The sequence below is a fragment of the Oreochromis niloticus genome, linkage group LG8 (assembly GCF_001858045.2).
Source record: "Oreochromis niloticus isolate F11D_XX linkage group LG8, O_niloticus_UMD_NMBU, whole genome shotgun sequence".
Lineage (NCBI taxonomy): Eukaryota > Metazoa > Chordata > Actinopteri > Cichliformes > Cichlidae > Oreochromis > Oreochromis niloticus.
The window spans coordinates 20,776,087-20,794,393 of record NC_031973.2 but is presented as its reverse complement, the minus strand read 5'-3'; the positions used below and the strand labels follow the sequence as shown (position 1 = coordinate 20,794,393).

General features: G+C 41.2%; 1 protein-coding gene across 2 annotated transcripts in view; it reads right to left on the bottom strand.

The window, feature by feature from the left end:
- trrap (transformation/transcription domain-associated protein) overlaps positions 1-18,307 on the bottom strand; it is an 81,108-nt gene that overhangs the window by 35,283 nt on the left and 27,518 nt on the right. For both annotated transcript variants that reach the window (XM_025909677.1, XM_019362777.2), the window contains 16 exons: positions 18,175-18,303; positions 16,867-17,133; positions 15,384-15,590; positions 11,955-12,113; positions 11,462-11,599; positions 10,254-10,364; positions 9,460-9,606; positions 7,485-7,698; positions 6,665-6,793; positions 5,687-5,836; positions 4,213-4,412; positions 3,651-3,772; positions 2,305-2,518; positions 1,988-2,167; positions 1,567-1,713; positions 1,154-1,273 (listed from right to left, as the gene is read on the bottom strand). In XM_025909677.1, the coding sequence (XP_025765462.1) occupies positions 1,154-1,273; positions 1,567-1,713; positions 1,988-2,167; positions 2,305-2,518; positions 3,651-3,772; positions 4,213-4,412; positions 5,687-5,836; positions 6,665-6,793; positions 7,485-7,698; positions 9,460-9,606; positions 10,254-10,364; positions 11,462-11,599; positions 11,955-12,113; positions 15,384-15,590; positions 16,867-17,133; positions 18,175-18,303 (2,634 nt within the window). The remainder of the gene's footprint in view (positions 1-1,153; positions 1,274-1,566; positions 1,714-1,987; positions 2,168-2,304; positions 2,519-3,650; positions 3,773-4,212; positions 4,413-5,686; positions 5,837-6,664; positions 6,794-7,484; positions 7,699-9,459; positions 9,607-10,253; positions 10,365-11,461; positions 11,600-11,954; positions 12,114-15,383; positions 15,591-16,866; positions 17,134-18,174; positions 18,304-18,307) is intronic.

Below are 18,307 nucleotides of genomic sequence, written 5' to 3'. Positions count from 1 at the left end.
GACCAATCAGTGAACCATGTTGCGCTTTTACATACATATCTACGGTATTTTCTGCAATACTGCAAAAACATGGTTACTGCATTAGTATTACAGCATTTAACCACTTTGTCCAGCTCTTTTTAGAAGCTGTCCTTTTTTAAAGTAATACAACTTTGTAGGAGTTGTATATTTATTCAATACAATGTGAAAATCAGTGAAAAATGCATAATATGCTAGCTTGAATTGCACGCTGCCACTCTTTGCAATCAGAGACTCGCACATTTGGACAGAATAGACCTTGAGTATGATCATGGGGTTAGTGCTCTGAAAATCATGACTGACACACTCTGATGTATTGGTAATGAATGCAATTTTCACTGCCCGATGACAGCATGGAGTAATTTATGCCTTAATGGTCACTTTAATTAGACTGGTGGTGAACGCCAACGTGTCATCAAAATCCTTCCGATGGAAAATATACTTTTCTGTCATTCCCTTGTAAGAGTCAACCCAGGGATAGAAAGCCTCAATTGCAGTAATCTTTCCATTTTTACCATAAGTTGGCATAATCACTACATAAAATGCAGAGACAGGCATCAAAACAAATAACTTAAGTATTTGTGGCTTGAGGTCTGGCATAGGAATAAATTATTCAGAATCTGACCAGTGACTGCATCTCGTTTAAAAGTTCAATCACTTTAAATTATTTTGAGACAGAAATAAGACGCTGCCTGTTTGCACAAGTTATTGAAATGGTACAGAAAGGCACGTGTTTGTACATGATGACCACAAAAAGAAAATGTACACGTTAACTAGAAATAACATCTCTTGGTTTTAAGCCTCTACCTGCTAGTCGAGCTGCAGTTTAAATCTACTGACATTTAATAATAATGTGAACACTTCGAAGGAATTTCATAGCGGACACAACAAGCCTAAGGAAGCATTTAAATAATATTTCTTTGTGTCTTTGGATGAGCATATTGCTATTGCTGAAGCTAAAACGAAATCATCATGCAAATTACAATGCAGCATGCATGTCTTTCTCTTGAATATTCACAGAATATCGGATGGTTTGGTCATGCATGTCACACGCTGTTTTTGTCCATTCTTGCTCTGGGAGCAAAAAAAAAAAAAGAAGAAAAAAAAAAGAAAGATGCTAATAAATTATACTCACATGCTGCTGTCTGTCAGACAGGATCTTCCAGAGGCGAGGGAAAAGCTGGACCCAGGTCCTTTCAGCCAGCGGTGTGGAGATGTGACAGAGCTGAACCAAGGCGTTTAAAAGTGCCCCCGTCTAACACAGAAAAGAGACAAATGAAAGCTTCTGGCTGCTGATTCTGCAAGGCACTGACTCTTAATTCATGCTTTTAGGGCTCAAGAATATTGCTGACATATCATCTTTCTTGGGGGTTAATGAATAATGCCACTAGAACATGAAAATGTTTTGAAACTATAATTAATTTAATACATAAAACATTGTTTTTGAACTGCAAGTAGTCAACCTTGGATGATCTCTGTAATTTTGCCTGCACTCTATCAAAGTTCAATTCATTTCATCAGCCGGTCAAAACTGAAGGAATGCCTTACCTTGACTTCCCGTAATGAGTCAAGAAACTTGTCATGGCGGTTGGTGAGCATGTGCAGCTGGTTGCCTGTGTCTCTCTCTGCTTGCTCCTTAGTCTTGGGAATGGCTGTCTGGTCACCTGGTGCTAATTCTATGTCAATTTCTACATCCTACCAGGGGGTAAATGAGGAGAGGAAAAACATGTATTGTTGTTCAAGCTTTGACATTTAGTCTTCGTGTTGGGCTGTTTTTGAAAGAACATTTTATCAACAGCTTCTTGATAATGGACGAATGACGACAACAGAGACAATTTTTAAGACGAGCAAAGAGGCACAGCATTAGTCTTTTCTTAGACCCACAGTATGTAAAAACTCCTAATGGGATAATGTGGCAATTTATGTGAGACACGTTGCGAGGCGTTGTGCGCCTGTCTGTGTATCTCACCTCCTCCTTGGTCTCGGTGTTTTCCCTTTCGCGAGGCTCCTGCTTGACGTGCGTTGCCATGGCAAAGGCGGCGCGGTCGTGGCTGTCAGCCAGGTTGATGACGTTTGTGATAGATGGCAGCATGGATCCCTGGCAGCTGGTGCCAATGATGGTGTTTCTTTCGCAAACTGCCAGTAACAACTATCAAACACACACACACAGGTGCAAAATACATAAAAGAAGATTGGTGACGGTTGGTGGCAGATAACCAGCACGTAGATGCCCGCAGGATAAAAACCTTACGAAGCCGGCAGAAAGACCCGAGACCCACCGCTTACCTCTATGCACTGTTTGATCCAGAAGTGGCTGCCCATGGCCTCCCAGTTCTGAGAACAGCAGATGTACAGTAGTCTCTCATAGACGCGCCGCTTCATAGAGGCATCAAACACCTCAAAAAACTTGGCTCTGATCATTGGCTGAGTGCAGCGAAGCCCTGAAAGGAAGGCTGGCTCCAACTTTGATGTGATGTCGCTTCCTGAAAGGCTCTCATCCCTAAAGGGGCAAAAGATGCCTGTTATCAAAAATGTTATAAAAAAAATGGGGGATGTGGGGGTGGGGCGATTAGCGCCTGACTTAGAAAATGTCACCATTAACTTGTAATACAGAGAACAGCACACACAAATAACACTCGGTGGCCCGTGCAGCTGAGAGCTGTTGGCAAAACATGCATATGCCACTGAAACAATGCAGGAATTTGCAACTTGGAAAATACTCTTTGTTTTTACAACTTTTTGAACTATTTCTTACGTTTGGTGTGGTTAAAACTGAATATTGGGCAAAAGTCTGCGTCTTTGAAAATAAGCCTGCTGTAACATTACCTACCTAACTACTGAAACAACAAATGCGATCGTTTCCACGTCATTCTACAGCACCGAATGTGCTCCGAAGCAATGATTCATAAAACAGAAGGAGTGAGAGAGTAGGTGGGATGAAAAGAATAACACGGTGCCACAGCTGCATGTTGCTCGTATTTACACCGTCCTCCTAATCACACTTTGTGCTGGCACAGCTGCTTTATCCTTCCATTATCATTACTTGCTGTCCATCATGGCTTTACTGCTCATTTTAAATCTTTTGGCATCAGGATGCGGATACACTGGGCTGATTAAATGTGTATGTGTAGAAGATGGAAAGGTGATGAGGGCCACAGTTTGATGAATAGCCGGCAGAGGCGGTCTCTCGCCTTTGACCACCACCTGCTGGGTGTCCTGTCATGAGCTAGCTGAATACGGATAGTACTGTAACCCTATTATCAATCTTCATCAGTCGATCTTTCATGGCCATCTTAAATTTTCCAGCTTTTAATTGTTTTGTTTTGTTTTTTTTACAACTACAATAATTCTAAATTAGTTCATCCAGTTCCTGAGTTTAACAATCTTATTATAATTATTACCATCTTTAATAATTGATCTTTTAGTTATAAAAAAAAGGAAAGGTACACTTCTGGTACTTCAAGCTCTTCCTCTTCATCTTTATTTTCCTATTTTCCCCCTGACCCAACCTTCTGTGTCTTTTCCCCGCCTCAACCGCCCCCGACCTTCACTTCTCACGTTAAGATGGATGCAAGGGCGGTGTGGCGTCAGTGGCGTGGCCATTTAGCCATGTGATGAATGACGGTAATTACCTGTAGACGTAATTAACGAGGTCCAGGAACTGGGCGTTTAACTCAAGTTCATCAGGGAAACGCTTCTCTATGTAGGTCATCATCTTCACCAGCAAGATGGATTTCTCACGCAGGTTTGGCATCTGAAAGGGAAAGAAGAATTGGGTAGAAAGTAAGATAAAGGAAAAAAAATATTATGAACAATAAACAGACAAATAGAAAGCGGCGAGGAAATAAAAAAAGAAAAATAATCTATTCTCTATTCAGTTGTTTTTCGCAGCTGCACCTGTCTAGGTCAGCTGTGTACTGCTTGCTCTTCTTCAGCTTAAAAGAAAATGAAGACCAGAGACTCCTCTGTAGGTATTATGCTAATGCTAACCTTACTAGATTTAGAAAATGTGCTTCGCTTGTTGTTTGTCCAAAGGTTTCACACCTTTCAAAACTTTGCTGATTCAGTTCTTAATTTACACCTGTTTTTATGAGAGGAATTATGCCAGGATCTCTTGAATCCCGCATTTGTTTTTGTTTTTTCCTGACTTAATACTGTTTTACTGCCTCACACCTCAACAGTCCTCCTCCTTACCTGGTTGGCAGCCATGGGAGAATTGTTTTTCACCCACTCTTCCACGATCTTGACAACAGCACGGAGGATTTTGGGGTCAGCAGACTTCTCAATCAGGGAAGTGAGGATGACCTGGATAAAGTTCTTCCTCATTTCCATGCTCATGACGGACAATCGTGTCTTCACCAGGTCAAGACTGAGCATTATCAGCTCGCTGGTCACTATCAGAACAAACACATGAAAATATTCAAAGGCAGGGCCAAGACAAACTACAGAACAGATGCATTTATCTGTGCATTTATCCATTTTCTTTCTATTGCAAAATTTCTGGCCTTCAATAAATTGAATTTACTTATCTATTTTTAAATGGTGGCAGCAGTCAGAACTTCACATTTTCAATACAATCAGGATGGAACTACTACAGTTAAGCTTATTAGATTACTGAAACGTGAATAATCTTTAGAGGAAAAAGCCTAATGGTCAGAAGGCCTTTGGTCTTAGTGACTAACTGTTCATGGTGGACAGTTAATGTCTGTGTTTCCCGATACAGTCATTAGGGACCCATTTAAAGCACTGATAGCATCTTACAGTCATTACCTCCTGACTGAAGAGTAGCAACAGGAATTATGCACTGCCAGACTTCCATAAACTTGAAGTTCAGAAAAGTAAATGAACAGGAAACCTAAACAAGTGCTTTTTTCCCTTTCACCCCCTCACAGATTAATATAAAGGGCAAGTTGTCAAGAGGTTCTGAGTCAAACTGTGACTACCCTTTCAAACCCCACAGCAAAAGAGCACAAGGTGACCATCTGTTGATACAAAAAGAGCAGAAGACAATACAGACTGGGAACCAGAGCTGAGGAACATTCCCCGAGAAAGCATACTATCTGCACAATGGATCTCTGCTGACCACAAGAGCTATTGAGAACACAGCTGGGGCCATTGATATACAACTTTTGATACCGTCTTTCTACGGAAACAGGCACTGGTGGGACACCTGGGATATATGAGCTGTAACAATCTGAGAAAGGCTGTGATGTGAGTGTACATTCATGTCTGTGTTGTGTCCACCTCACACACAGTTAGCTCCTTGTTGGACGTGGGCTGGGGGAAAGTACGAGCAAAAACTTCCCCGATAATGTCAGCCAGGTGTAACCGCAGCCAAGTAGAATAAGTTCAGCTGAAATAGTAGTGGTTATCCGGTGCCAAGTTTGGAGAATAATGGTGACTAATGGTGACTCAGATGTTGTGAACTCAAAATCTGAGTTAAATATTAAGCAACACTTAAGAGACTGTAGGCAAGGAATAAAAAGGGATAAAAAGCAAACCTTGCGAAATTGTGAAACCGCATGAATTTGCACAAGAGAGCATGTAACTGTTGCTCATATAAAATCTACTGAATATACATGGCATACTGCACATCTTTCCTATGTGATTACGTTTTAAATTACATTTGCCACTGGCTTCCTCACATCTTTCCACTGTATTTATGTACCTGTGCTGGTTTCAGTGACCCCTGGGTTAGCCTGCTGGGGGCTCAGGTGTTCCCGCACCATCTTCTGTAGTGAGCGCATGAACACCGAGATGAGGCGGTCAATGTAGCTGGCATTGTAACTGCAGGCTGACTTCAGGATCATCAGTGTCCCTGTAAGACAAATGAAGGCAGAGGGATAAGAAGTATGGGAAATGGAACAGTTTGACAAGAAGCTTCACTTCTCTGGGGAGAGGTAACAGACACAGACACCTGCAGTCAGCTTGTGTTCATTCACGCAGCTTGATATATATATTTTTCCCCCCCTCAAGAGTGTAACAGAGGCAGAAATAAGAATGAGTAATGTTCTTCTTTGTTGCTGTTCCCTGGAGAGGAGACAAATGTTAAAATGTCACCCCCTGGCCAGAAGGATGCATCACATCACTGTGACTTTACTGCAACAGCAGGATACAGAATGCTTTTTTTTTTTAATTTTATTGACCACCACTGTAATTTTAGGAAACTGCATAAAGCAGCATTACCTTTGGACTGCTCTCAAATAGCCATTTATCACCTTGAATGGCCTATATTTTGAAACCTACTATATATTTCCTCTAAAAGAAAAAAAAAGTCTCCTTGAAATAAGCTTTAATGAAAGCTTTTTCTATAAATACTCTGACATCTGGGTGGATAACAGTAATGTTTGTACAGGAAGAGGGGCTGAAAGCAGCAATCCTTCCCAAGACAATCTTTCCCAAACCGCTGGACTGTGGCCCCCATTTAAATAGACCAGATGTTAGCCCGAGCAGCAGAGCCCATCGGCTTGCATTTTAACGACCCACTCAATGCCTTAACTGGTAAAAGTAACCGAGGGGCCGCTTGGTGCTGTAGTGAGAGTAGGAGATTGACTTTTTTCCCTTCTAAGTATATATACGCAACAACAGAAGAGTAACCGAAAGCAAAAAAGGAGGAAGAAAAAATAAACACGAGAGCTGGTCTTACCAAAGAGCTGCGTGGGGTTAGTGTTGGTTGTTGCTTTTTCATAGTTGGTAAGCCCCTCGTAGATGACCTTGCCCACAGCAGCATATAGACACTCGAGTTCCTCATACTTAGATGCCACATTTGATGTGCCTAGAAAAATAAAGCAATGTTTGTTTGAAACAAAGAACAGCTGAAAATCGAAATCACTGCCGTGCAAAGTGACGCAGTTATATTGCTGCAAGGAATCAGCATCATAATGTATTGATCACACTATGTTTCAAGCCCCTTTAGGCCTTTGTCGAAAGTGCTTTAAAACAATTCATACAATGATCTAAAACAGATGATGCTCTATTCATTTTGTATGGAAAGATGCGGGACAGTTATTCTCCCGTAAGCATCTCTACATATTTCAAAATGACACACAATCACATTAAATTGCACATATATGTTAAAGAAAAAAACACAACCAATTATAACGCTACAACAAAACATTAATTTAAACAATTACTTACAGAAATGGCATGTCTAATGAATAAAAACACAGGACTTGCAGCTTTTATAAGTCATATTTTTTTTGTAATTATGCAAACAATTTTTGTTGGCTGTATCATAATTAGGTTTATAAAATCCCCAAATCCCATGCCAATGAGTCTCATCACTTAATCCTTTTTGGGGAAGAAAGTTTGTAAATTATATCGCCAGTATAATTCACTTGTATTTATAATTTCATCAGAGTGTGGCATGACGATTTCTCAGAAAGGAATCAGATATATAGCGCTTTCCTGTGTGCAGCTGGTCTGGCTTCTAGTGAGAATTTAGAGATAAATCATTGCCAGCTTACTAGGCTCAGTTGGGAAGATGCTCATGAGACGAGAAAGGAGGGAGTGGACAGCACGCAGCACTTTGGTATTGCCACAGGTCATGCACGCAGCGATGCCCCGCTGGAGCGGCTTGAAGTGAGCCAGGACGGCTGGGGGCTGCAGCACTGTCAACAGGAAGCAGAGAATCTCCAGTCCTGTGCAGATGTTGGAGATGTTCGCCTGGGCTGGCTGCTCCTGAGAGGTCAAAAAGGAGTAGACACTATAAGTGGAAGGTCAATGAAACACATTTTTTTTGTATTGCTCTTAAAACAGATAGAAATCTTAGGCACCTTTTAGACTTTTTAATAAAAGCCTCATATCTAAAAAAAAAAATATTGATATTTATGTTTTTAGCCAAGCACCCAATGCTAAAACAAAGCAATATAGACAATAGTGCAATTTCATCTGCAGACAGATGAAACAACCGAGTCTTTTTATTCCACTCAACTCAGAAATCAATACTGCTCACAAACACACACAAAAACAAGGTATTGTGATGGCTGTTAAACCAAAGATCAATGGGCAGCATCGGGTCCTAATTTTGTCTAAATTGCAAACAAGGTTTACAATAGCAGGGCCAAGAGGGTAATCTGGGACAGATCCATGGCACTAATCTTGCCTAATGAACAAGGTGACTCTGGTGATAAGGCTCCTGCTAGATATTAGGCTAGTATTGACTTGACAGTGCATTAACAGAAAAGGAACTTGTCGCTGCAGGAACCATGCAGATGCAGGCGTGCCTGTGAGACTGTACATGTTTTGTGTGTGTCTCATGTTACACTCCAAATACGACCTCCTCATGCCACTCCCCCAGACTCTTAATCACTGCTGCGCCGAGACAATGAGATGATAAAAGGTAATCCGATTTACAGCATTGTTCATTAGTCTGAGTAAGGCGGCTAGGCAGGTAGAGCGAGGTCCCAAGGGGTGGGGCCTGCGTACATCTGCATAAAACCTACAGAAGGCCTTGTTTGTTAGACGATCCCCAAAGGGATATGGAAGGGCCGATTGAGTTTGTGTGAATGTGTGTGTGTAGGGAGAGAAAAGGGTGCGGCCGATGAAGTGATCCCCAAAAGAGAACAAGGGCAATACGTGACAACTGGCAACGCGTAGTGATAACCTTGTCTGAACAGTGACGCCAAATCAGACCAGAGAGATGAGGAGGAAAGGAGACATGGATAAAAAGAAAGAAAGAGAATAAAGGCTGTGATAAGAGGCTGGATGGAAAAGAGATGAGAGGAGGAAGCGGTTAGACACAGAGGGAAAGGCGAGGACAGACGAACAGAGTCACAGTGGGGCGATACAGAAAGCAAGGATGAGGGCTTTAGGATGTAGAGGGGTTTTGGGGGGTTTGAATGAGAAGGCACAGGCCAACCCGGATAGAGTGCTGTTATCTCACCACTGTCATTATTTTGTCATTATGGTGGTTGGCGCCTCACTTCATGCATTACTGATAACAGACAAAGGACTCTGAGGTGTTAGAGCAAACACTAAGACGGAGCTTAAGCGGGGACAGGGAAAACTTCTCTGGGAAGCTATTAGTTATCCTCAGCTGTTTGCTGCTTATTGCTTGGAGCTTGAACAACAACACAAAGATTGAATATTTTGATTTTATTCAGACTAGTTTGAATGAAGTACTTTGAAAAATTCTTTTACTAGTAAGTCCAAATAACAAACTAACATGAATACTCTACACTCCCACCCCCTTTTTCTTTTTTAAACATACCCCAAACAGTAATATTCACCATGGTTAAATAGTAGAGACTTTCAGACCAATTATTACTTAGACGGGTCTGAACACTGTCAATGACAACTGATTACTCAGGAAATGCAGTGCAGAATAACAGCAGTACTGACAGGTTTCGCACCTAAAATATCACCTTGTATGGATCTGGCAATATGAACCATGCATGAAGTCTAATGTAACAATCATTCTCAAAGTATGTGCCATCTTACCACTGTCATTAGCAGCTTGTCAAACCACTGTAGCTTCAGCTCAGCACGAGGCCACATGTCAGGCCTCAAGGCTGTCTTCATCAGGCTGACACAACGGCGAGACAACAATTCCCCTGGAGATCCAGCCACATTGGTGCTATCGTTCACCTAGAAAGGAGAGGAACATATTTGTCTAGGCACTTAATTCATGCAGCTGGAGTTCAAAAGAGGCACAACCAGGATGGAGACCATCTTTCAATCAACATTCCCCGTGCAAACCTTTATAGTGATAAGCATCCACTTTAGAGAGGTATCCTTGAAAAACACATTGAATCCCTATCAGCGCTAGGTGTGGTGTCCTTTGACTGATCACAATCCCTCAGCCCAGCGAGGACATAATTTTTCTACTGGGATCAATTCAGTATCACAATACGCTGTTATCAAGAGGAATACAAAGAAAAGATTATGTTGCTATAGAGTGTTCTGTGAGCACCGAGTGATCCCCAGCGGTTATAGGGAAGGTTATATTCAACAGAGATGCTTGGCTGAACAGTGAGAATGAAACTTGGCCCAAAAAAATAAAGTAGGAAAAGTCAAGGTGAGTGAAATCTCAGCAGTCTATTTCAGGCCTAGTAACCAAGGTCGTCAATGACTCTAGAGTGACTCCATGTCTGTGTGTGTTTGTGTGTGCGTTATCCTCATCCAAACGAGTGGTGAGAATAATTGTGCCTACTTGGAAGGACTAATGGATGGCAGAACACATGTATTGGGTGCATGGGTGGGTGTGTGTACATCTGTCGTGGCTGAGGTCTTACCTGGCATGCAATCCTGATGAGGAAGTTGACCACAGTGTCTGTATGTTGTTTCTCAACAGGTTTGTTGTGCATGCTCTCTGTGCCTGGCATGGACTGGCTGCGGCCAAATACCTACAAACACCAACATTATAATCTGTCAAATATATAAAAAACTTTTTTCTTTTTTGACAAAAGAATGATTACAGAAAGTAGTCAAAAGGCAGAAACGCTGTACAAAGGGTTTTTAGGTCTACAAAAAGGAGGCTCCAGCCACAATAAGTCTGATAACTTTTCTGACAACTTTCTGAGCATGATTTCCTTAGCTTAAGCAGAAACAAATTCTGACAAATTAAAAAGGTGCATTTTTATCCTGACATGAAAAGAAGAGGCACAAAAGAACAGAAATTGTAACACGAGCACAACTATTTATTAAAATAACCTTTAAGTATTTGTTTTATTTTTGTAAGTGTCATTCATCCTTCCATCCTCTTAAAAGTTTTTCCAGTTAAAGGTTGTAGCTGGGCTGGAGCCTATTCTAGCTGTCACTGAGTGAGAGACAGGTTTTCACTCTGTTGCAGGGCTAATAAATCTGTAATCTGTAAATCGACATACTTTAAAGGATATTTACATTTTGGAATTCATTATGAACACTTTAATACATAAAACAAGCTTTATTCAAAACGTGTAGTTACTGCCCAATTATGCCCTCTAATCTACGACATGCAGACATTAAGCTGATTGTGGCAGAACTCCAGATGCAACATCACGAGGCAATTTCAGAGTCTTTAATCTAAGTATAAACTGCCTTTTGAAAGATTGGCATTAGCGCAAATTAACAAATTTGATTAAAATTTTGAACAGGCGCTTTTTACAACAAAGGTATCCCAAAAGACCTCAAAACAAAAGACCACAGAGGGATATGACGAAGTATATGTGGCGCTGCCATACTGCTGTAAGACAAGCTGGATAACAGCAACAACTCTGCTGTCAATCCTGTTAGCAATTTTTCCCCCTCAGACTCATTCAATAAATGACTGTGGAGACAAAAAAGTAAAACTGGCTGTCTTATTAGTACCTTTCAAGCTGCACAACAAACACCCTTAGAGAAGCAAGTAACACAGGGATATCAAGTGAGAACTCTGAAGGTAAGATATCCTGTCTGGGGCACGAGGGCCCATCAGTCACAGCCACATTCATCTGGCATCTGACTAATTACTAACTGAGCTCACCGTGGAAGCAGCTCCAGTTGCTGTACGGAATCTCTTGACGTCCTGTCCAGCCCCGGCGGATTCTAGAGACAGGCCTCTTTTCACAGCAGCCCCACTGGTCCCTTCACCACCAGGACCTACTTCAGCCTCAGATTCTGGCTGTTGTGCCAAAGAAAGGTACACACAAGAAAGGAGGAGACAAATCCAATTGTTAACACAATATAACCACAGTATGTCTCTTTCTGTACAATGCAATAATGCTGAAGTTTGTCACTAGCTCATATAGCAACATAAGTAATGAGCATTTATGGTACACGGTTCAGGAAACGCTTTAACTGCTATGATGAATAAGGTTTATTTTGTGACTTAATGAGCATCTTCAGTCTGCAGTAAAAAGATTTTTGTGAGAAGTGAGAAACATAATTTGGGGAGTCTATATGTCAACATCCTAGATGTCCATCCGAGACTGGTACTCCTGACATCAACAGAAGTCAGTAAAAACAATGTGGTTTACCTGCTGGTCTTTGATCCTCTGCAACTCCCACTTGATGACAACCTCAGCCAGGTCCACAGCCAGCTTCCTTTGCTCTATAGTCACACTTGGAGTGAAGCCCAAACGCTGCATTGCACTGATCATGTGCTGCACCAGGTGGTGTCGGACAGGGTAATACACCTTGAGGGGGAAAAAGCACCAGGTATAACTTGCAAAAAAGCATCAAAAATGCTGAAGTACTATAAACAAGCAATATTTTCATATCCCTTGTTCTGCTAATAGTCAATTGACATCATCCACTTTGACATCAGAGGACTGCAGATTACTCAAAACACAGGTTCTTTTTCACTTTTATTGTGTTTGTATTGGTTTTGTTTTTTTGGTGTATGTGGGGTTTTTTTTTTTAATTCCAATTATTTTGTAACTGTTAGAAAACAATTACTGAAGTTCTCCTTAAGTCCAAAAGCCTCATAAGCCATTATTTCACCACAATACATTTGAAATCCGGCAATTACCATGTGATTGAAGTGGTGACTTAATGCAGTGCATCTGTTAAATCCCTTCAATAGTTTAGAAATTGCAGACAATTTTATAAACAGTCACTCCAATTTTAGAGTTTTTAAAGAGCTAAACTTGTGTTACTGTTGAATAACCTATGGACCTAACTGTATGATTAATAGATAGAGTGTCACAAAAGCTTATGTTTAATATTCTATACAGAAGCTGTCAGGAGGGACTGGCACTTTTTTTTTTTCCCACAAAGCACTACAGACAGATAGCACCAATGGTAGAGTTTAAAAGAGGCAGAAAAAGTGACTACAATAGCCCCTAAGGCTAACCAGACGAATTTAAACGTCAGTATAAATTGCGCTGTGGCTTGGGGCGTGCGTTCCTTTCATCTGTATATCTCACAACTTGAACCTTTACTCTGTAAGAACCAGATGCAGTCTGGAAGAGTGGAAAACTAGTGTGGATGACAAGATTACGGGTTTTAAAAAAAAACAAGCTTGTTTTGCATGAAGTGGAACCACTTAAACTCTGAGGCCAAAAAAACCCCCATTACTCATACAAAAACAGTTCTCTGTCGTACCTGCAGCCCAAAAATGTGGATTCAAAGACACGTTCCTCAATAAATTCAGAAGATCTTGTCATATTGTGTTATGTTTGACACTTTGCTTGGATTTAATTAAAAATGGGAATAATCATCCCTCGAGTTAGGTGCCTTTTGTATGCTTGAATATTCATAGGTCAGTGTTAAGAGGCTTTAACTTAAAAAGAAAAAAGACAACAGAAAAAAGGCAGCCAATGTTGAAAGAAAAAAACCTTCAGAAAGCCTGGAGAACTAATGCTAAAGCCCACTTAAAAAAGAAACAGGAAAATCCAGCTCCTTGGAAGCAAAAAAATTGAAGCAACGACAAATGCCTCAAGACTTCTGCACAGTATTGTACAAGACCTTCTTCCACTGCATTAGCAACAGAAGCAGCAACCAAACAATGGCCTACATATGTCATTTGCTGCAGCATCTTGTTCCTATGCTTCTACTAGAATAACACAACGATTCCCAGGAAGCTTATCCTTGTGCCAGCTCCATCTGCTGCAACACATTTGTTGTATACTAGGGTGTCAAACTCCTTTTACATGCCGGGTCACATACAGCCCACTTTGATGTTAAAAACGGGCTGGACCAGTGAAGCTCCCTTTTCTGTCAGTGTAAAGAAGTTACATATTTAACTGTTTTTCTATATGATGAAGAAAAGCTGCTGCGACAAAGAAAGAAATCTGTCAGCACATGATTGAAGTTAAATTGTAAGAAATAAAATGACAGAGAAAGTCCTGGTAGCTCGTTGCCCAGACTGTACAGATTTGTTTTTTGTTTTTTTCCCCTTTCTTTTTTTTTTTGTTTTGCCGAATGTGGACAGCATACGTTTGACACCCCTGGTCTATGCACAATGCACTAATATATGGGAGGCGGACAAAAATAAAGACAAGTCCACACATGTGCAGGAAAAGTTTGTTTTTGTGTACTCCAGACCCACCAGTTTAGATTTTAGGGTGATAACACATGCAAAGTTAAATGGGGTGCTCAATCACTTTGAGACTTTTAGTCAGAATAGGCAAACTCTGACATCAAATTCTTACTTAGTCTCAAGGACATGATGACACACACTCAGCCCCACTCAAGTGTCACGCTCAAGAGTCACTTAGCTTCCGAAAACTGAACTGGGACTCTCAAACACACATGCAGACAAAGGAGCTAGAGATGAGATGTCTATCTGAGGGCTTTTGTCAGTGTCAAAGAATATTAAAGCTTCTCACTTTGAGGGTAATTATAGTCGATAGAGCAGGACTTCACAGCCCCTTAATGACAGAGTGGCTAAGCCCTGTCCATCACGTGTGCACACAGACAAACACGCACACAATCTCTCCATTTCTTTATCAAACGCACACGCACAAAGTCTCTCATCTGTCTGTCATTATCTCCTCCCCAGTGTAATTATGCTGATGTGATTACATTAGATTAGTCATCTGGCCCAGTGAGAGCAGCCTGTCAGTGAGATAGAGAGGGAAGCTGAGGGAAATGTCAGTCTTCTGCTAAAAGACTGTCGCTCTCTGACTGGTGAGGCGGTGAACATCAGCTGAAGAAGCGAGAGGGCACAAGTGTCTTTCAAGTTTATGGAGGAAAGCGAAAAGCAAGCTCGATGATCATTTGCTTTTGTTGATGACGAGTCCACATAAAATGCTCTTTGACTCTACTGATCACTGCTGTGAAGGGTGTGTTTAATGCTGTATCTGCATTAAGTCAACTGTGGACAGCAGGCGGTTGACATAATTAGACACGAGAGTCCAGCTTTTGACTTGATAACAGAGCAAAGTACAAATGATCTGGCTACAACCAATATAAAACTGAAATTAACAAAAAATCATAAACATTTTTAATTGGTCTGCATAAGATCATCTACATTTTAATGAGTATGCTCCTTTCCCATTAAGACTTATTAAGATGTGTCATGTAATTCAGGGCACTTAGATAATCAGTAAAATTAGCGCCTCAACAGCCTACCCCCACGTGGTTCCCTGCAGTGAGCATGCTGAGAGGAGAGCCGGCAGAGACACTAAATGGATGTCTATGTGTGCACTTGAGTGGCACTTAACCTCTCAGTATGTGTGGTGGCAGCTTACCTCGAAACACGAGAAATCGTAAAACAGAAAACGCTGATATTTTACTGTCATCCTCAGAAGAATATGACTTTTGCTATTATTAAGTGGTCTAACAAATCTGTCATGGGTAATTTAAATGACAGAAGGCAGTGCTCCATCCATCCCAGGAGGATATCATGGGTCCTCAATACTTTTGGTAGTGGTGGTCTGACATATGGAAGTCTGCTGCTGCCTAAGTTGCATTTATGTGTGTGCTTTTTTTTTTCTTTTCGTTTTTTTAAATCTACTCACCCTGAAGTGTTGCACAATGAGATGCAGTATGTGAACCAGCTGTGGTACAGTATGCCCCTCCTCCACAATGATTTTGCGAGTCCAGTGCGTCAACATCTGGTGGCCGTCCTCCATGCGTGCAGGCACTGCCGGAGTCAGGATGGCCATGGCCTGGCGGACTATGGCCCGGGCCTCCATTGTGTGGGCTTTCAACAAGCTGTGGAAGACCTGTACAGAGCAGAGATCGCATGTCTAATTTAGTAACATACCAAATACTTGGCTAAAATTTTACTGCCCCTTAAAAGCGCCGTTTTCCTGCCTACACATTCAGAGAACATAGAAAAAGCACACAAACCCCTTTCTCTCTCACACACACACACACACACACACACACACTGTTATTTCCTAGAAGAGGACCTTTAATAACCCATCACAGAACAGGGCAGGCATCAATAATAACAGACATGAACACCAGATACAAAATTTAAAAATGGAGTAATCTAAGCAGTGATTTTTTTTCTTGCTGCAAAGGCAACTTAAGAGATGTAATTTCATTCTACCTTTGACTATTTCAAAAACTCAACATAAAACAAGACACACAACTTATGAATAATAATATGGACTTCTAATCAAATAGGGATTTAACCAGCATTCATGCTCATCTGTTAGATGCATGAGAGCAGGCAATACATTAAGTAACATAACGCTGGATATCTAACTCGAAAAACAAAAGAAGATCAGGCCATGCAGATGGCACTCACAGCACTCAAGAGTGCCATCTGGATGGCCTGTTCCCGCACTTCTTACTCCCTTGCCTCTTTGCTAACCCAGTCCTTTATATTCCCTCCACTTCTAGACGAAGACAGCCTTTGATTAAAATCTCTGTCCATGTCAGCCACAAGCCTGCACAGGATCTCAGAAGTCTGCCGATGAATGGATTTCTTTCTTAGTTCTTTCTTACATCAGTACATCATAATCTTCTGCAGGCTTGCTCTTTAATGTGACTGCATGCAGTTCAAGCTCCTGCAGCACTGAAAGTGATATGTAAATATTACTAAATCTGACGTAGTAAGACTGTCGTCTGAAACTTTTACAGAAAAAACATCGAGGTGCTCATTCGGCCATGAAGCTGACACATTCAGAGGCCGACAGATTAATGGAAGTGCATGGCTGAAAGGGACTTTAGTGAACCAGGGGCACCCAAAATAGTTCCTCTGACTTCACAACTACACAGCATCATTTTCTTCATAAGTGTGACTCAGAAAGCAAGTGTACCTTTTATAAGTGTACGCCGTTTTCTACTGTGAATTCATCTCCTGTCTTCCATTTTCAAATCCATCTTTTGTCATTTTTCTGTCGTGTCCTTTCAGCATCGAAACATTTCCTAATCTAATTAACCATTTACATATTTGCTGTTCAAATTTCCCACATTTAATCTTTGTTTTCTGTACTGTTTAAATTCCCGCCTCACTGAGTTCCTCTTTTCTCTTTTATTAGCTCTCACCTGCAGGACAATCTTCTTGTGAATGGCAAACTTTGCGATGATGTGGGCCAGCAGTAAGTGACCACTGTATTTACAGGCAGGATCAACGCAGGCTTTGGGCAGCAGGCACGGCCAGGCAAAAGTCATAAGACGACGCAGCTTGCTGTTGCGTGACTTGTTGTTGTCGTGAATATGGTGGGGAGCGTGCTCCACTAGCAGGGTGGAGAACTGCAGCAGGCAGATTCGCAGAGAGTCCAGCAGGTCAGCCTGCTTCTCCGGGTCCAGAACCTTGGAGAGGGATAGGAAAGAAGTGGCATTAAAAATTGCTGGGCAATACAGAAAAATTATACTGTTTTTGCAATCTATAGCAGAATTGGCACAGAACATTTTCAGGAACTTGACTTGGTGGGATGTTGTATTAACACTACTAAAAACATATCACAAAAAAATACTTTAGCCCTGTTATGCTAATTCTTAACAACTCCAGTTGGAGATCAATAAGTCTCCTCATATGTACATAAACAATAAGCCGAAACTCATTCTATTGAATAATCTGTACTTAAATTTCTAGAGTGTAACACAGTTCATTGATTCTGAATGACACTTTACAACAACACAATCTAATTTTACATATACTGAAAACCTTGCATCACTCAAATCACCCAAATACCAATTCCCCAAAGAGAATGTACAGAAGACAGCACGGTACATAGGGAGACAGAGAGGTGAGGTAGGAAATCAGTTTTATCCAGACTGTAGAGGAGCTATTAGCAGCCATTAGGATTGGTGTTAGTCAGTGATGAGATCTGCCACAGTACAAACAAACATGCCGACCTTTAGCATGGTCACAATGTGACATTTACACCAGAAATTATAGTCTGATGAATCAAACGTGATAACAAAATAGAGAGGAGCTTCTGGGAGGAAGAAAGAAAAATCAAAGACATGTAGGGGAAAAAAGGAAGAAGAAAGAGATGAAATGACAGTAATTAAAGTGTAAGGCCATGAGAGAAGAAGATGACTAAATAGGATGTAGCTGATGATGACTCAGTAAGGAAAGATGTTGGGCTGATAGGACATTATGAGAGGAAATGCAGCAGGTAATGAAATCAGAAACAGGAACACAAAGAGACACAAAGTCATGGAATAAACAGGCAGCAAGGGTTGTCTGCTGACTGTGAGAAGAAAATGGTAAGAAGAAAATAAATCCAAATTTTTATCTATCTATCTATAGATATATATATATGTATAGAGAGAGAGAGAGAGAGAGAGAGAGAGAGAGAGAGAGAGAGAGAGAGAGAGAGAGAGAGAGAGAGCTAGAATGTGTACCTTGGTGATGAAGACACTGGTAATGCTTTCAGGGTTGTCTCCTTCAGGGTTGGGCGGTCCAAGCAGCTGCTCACCTTCTCCCTTCTCAAAGCTATACAGGAAGGCTGGATTCAAGATGTGCTGCAGCACCTAT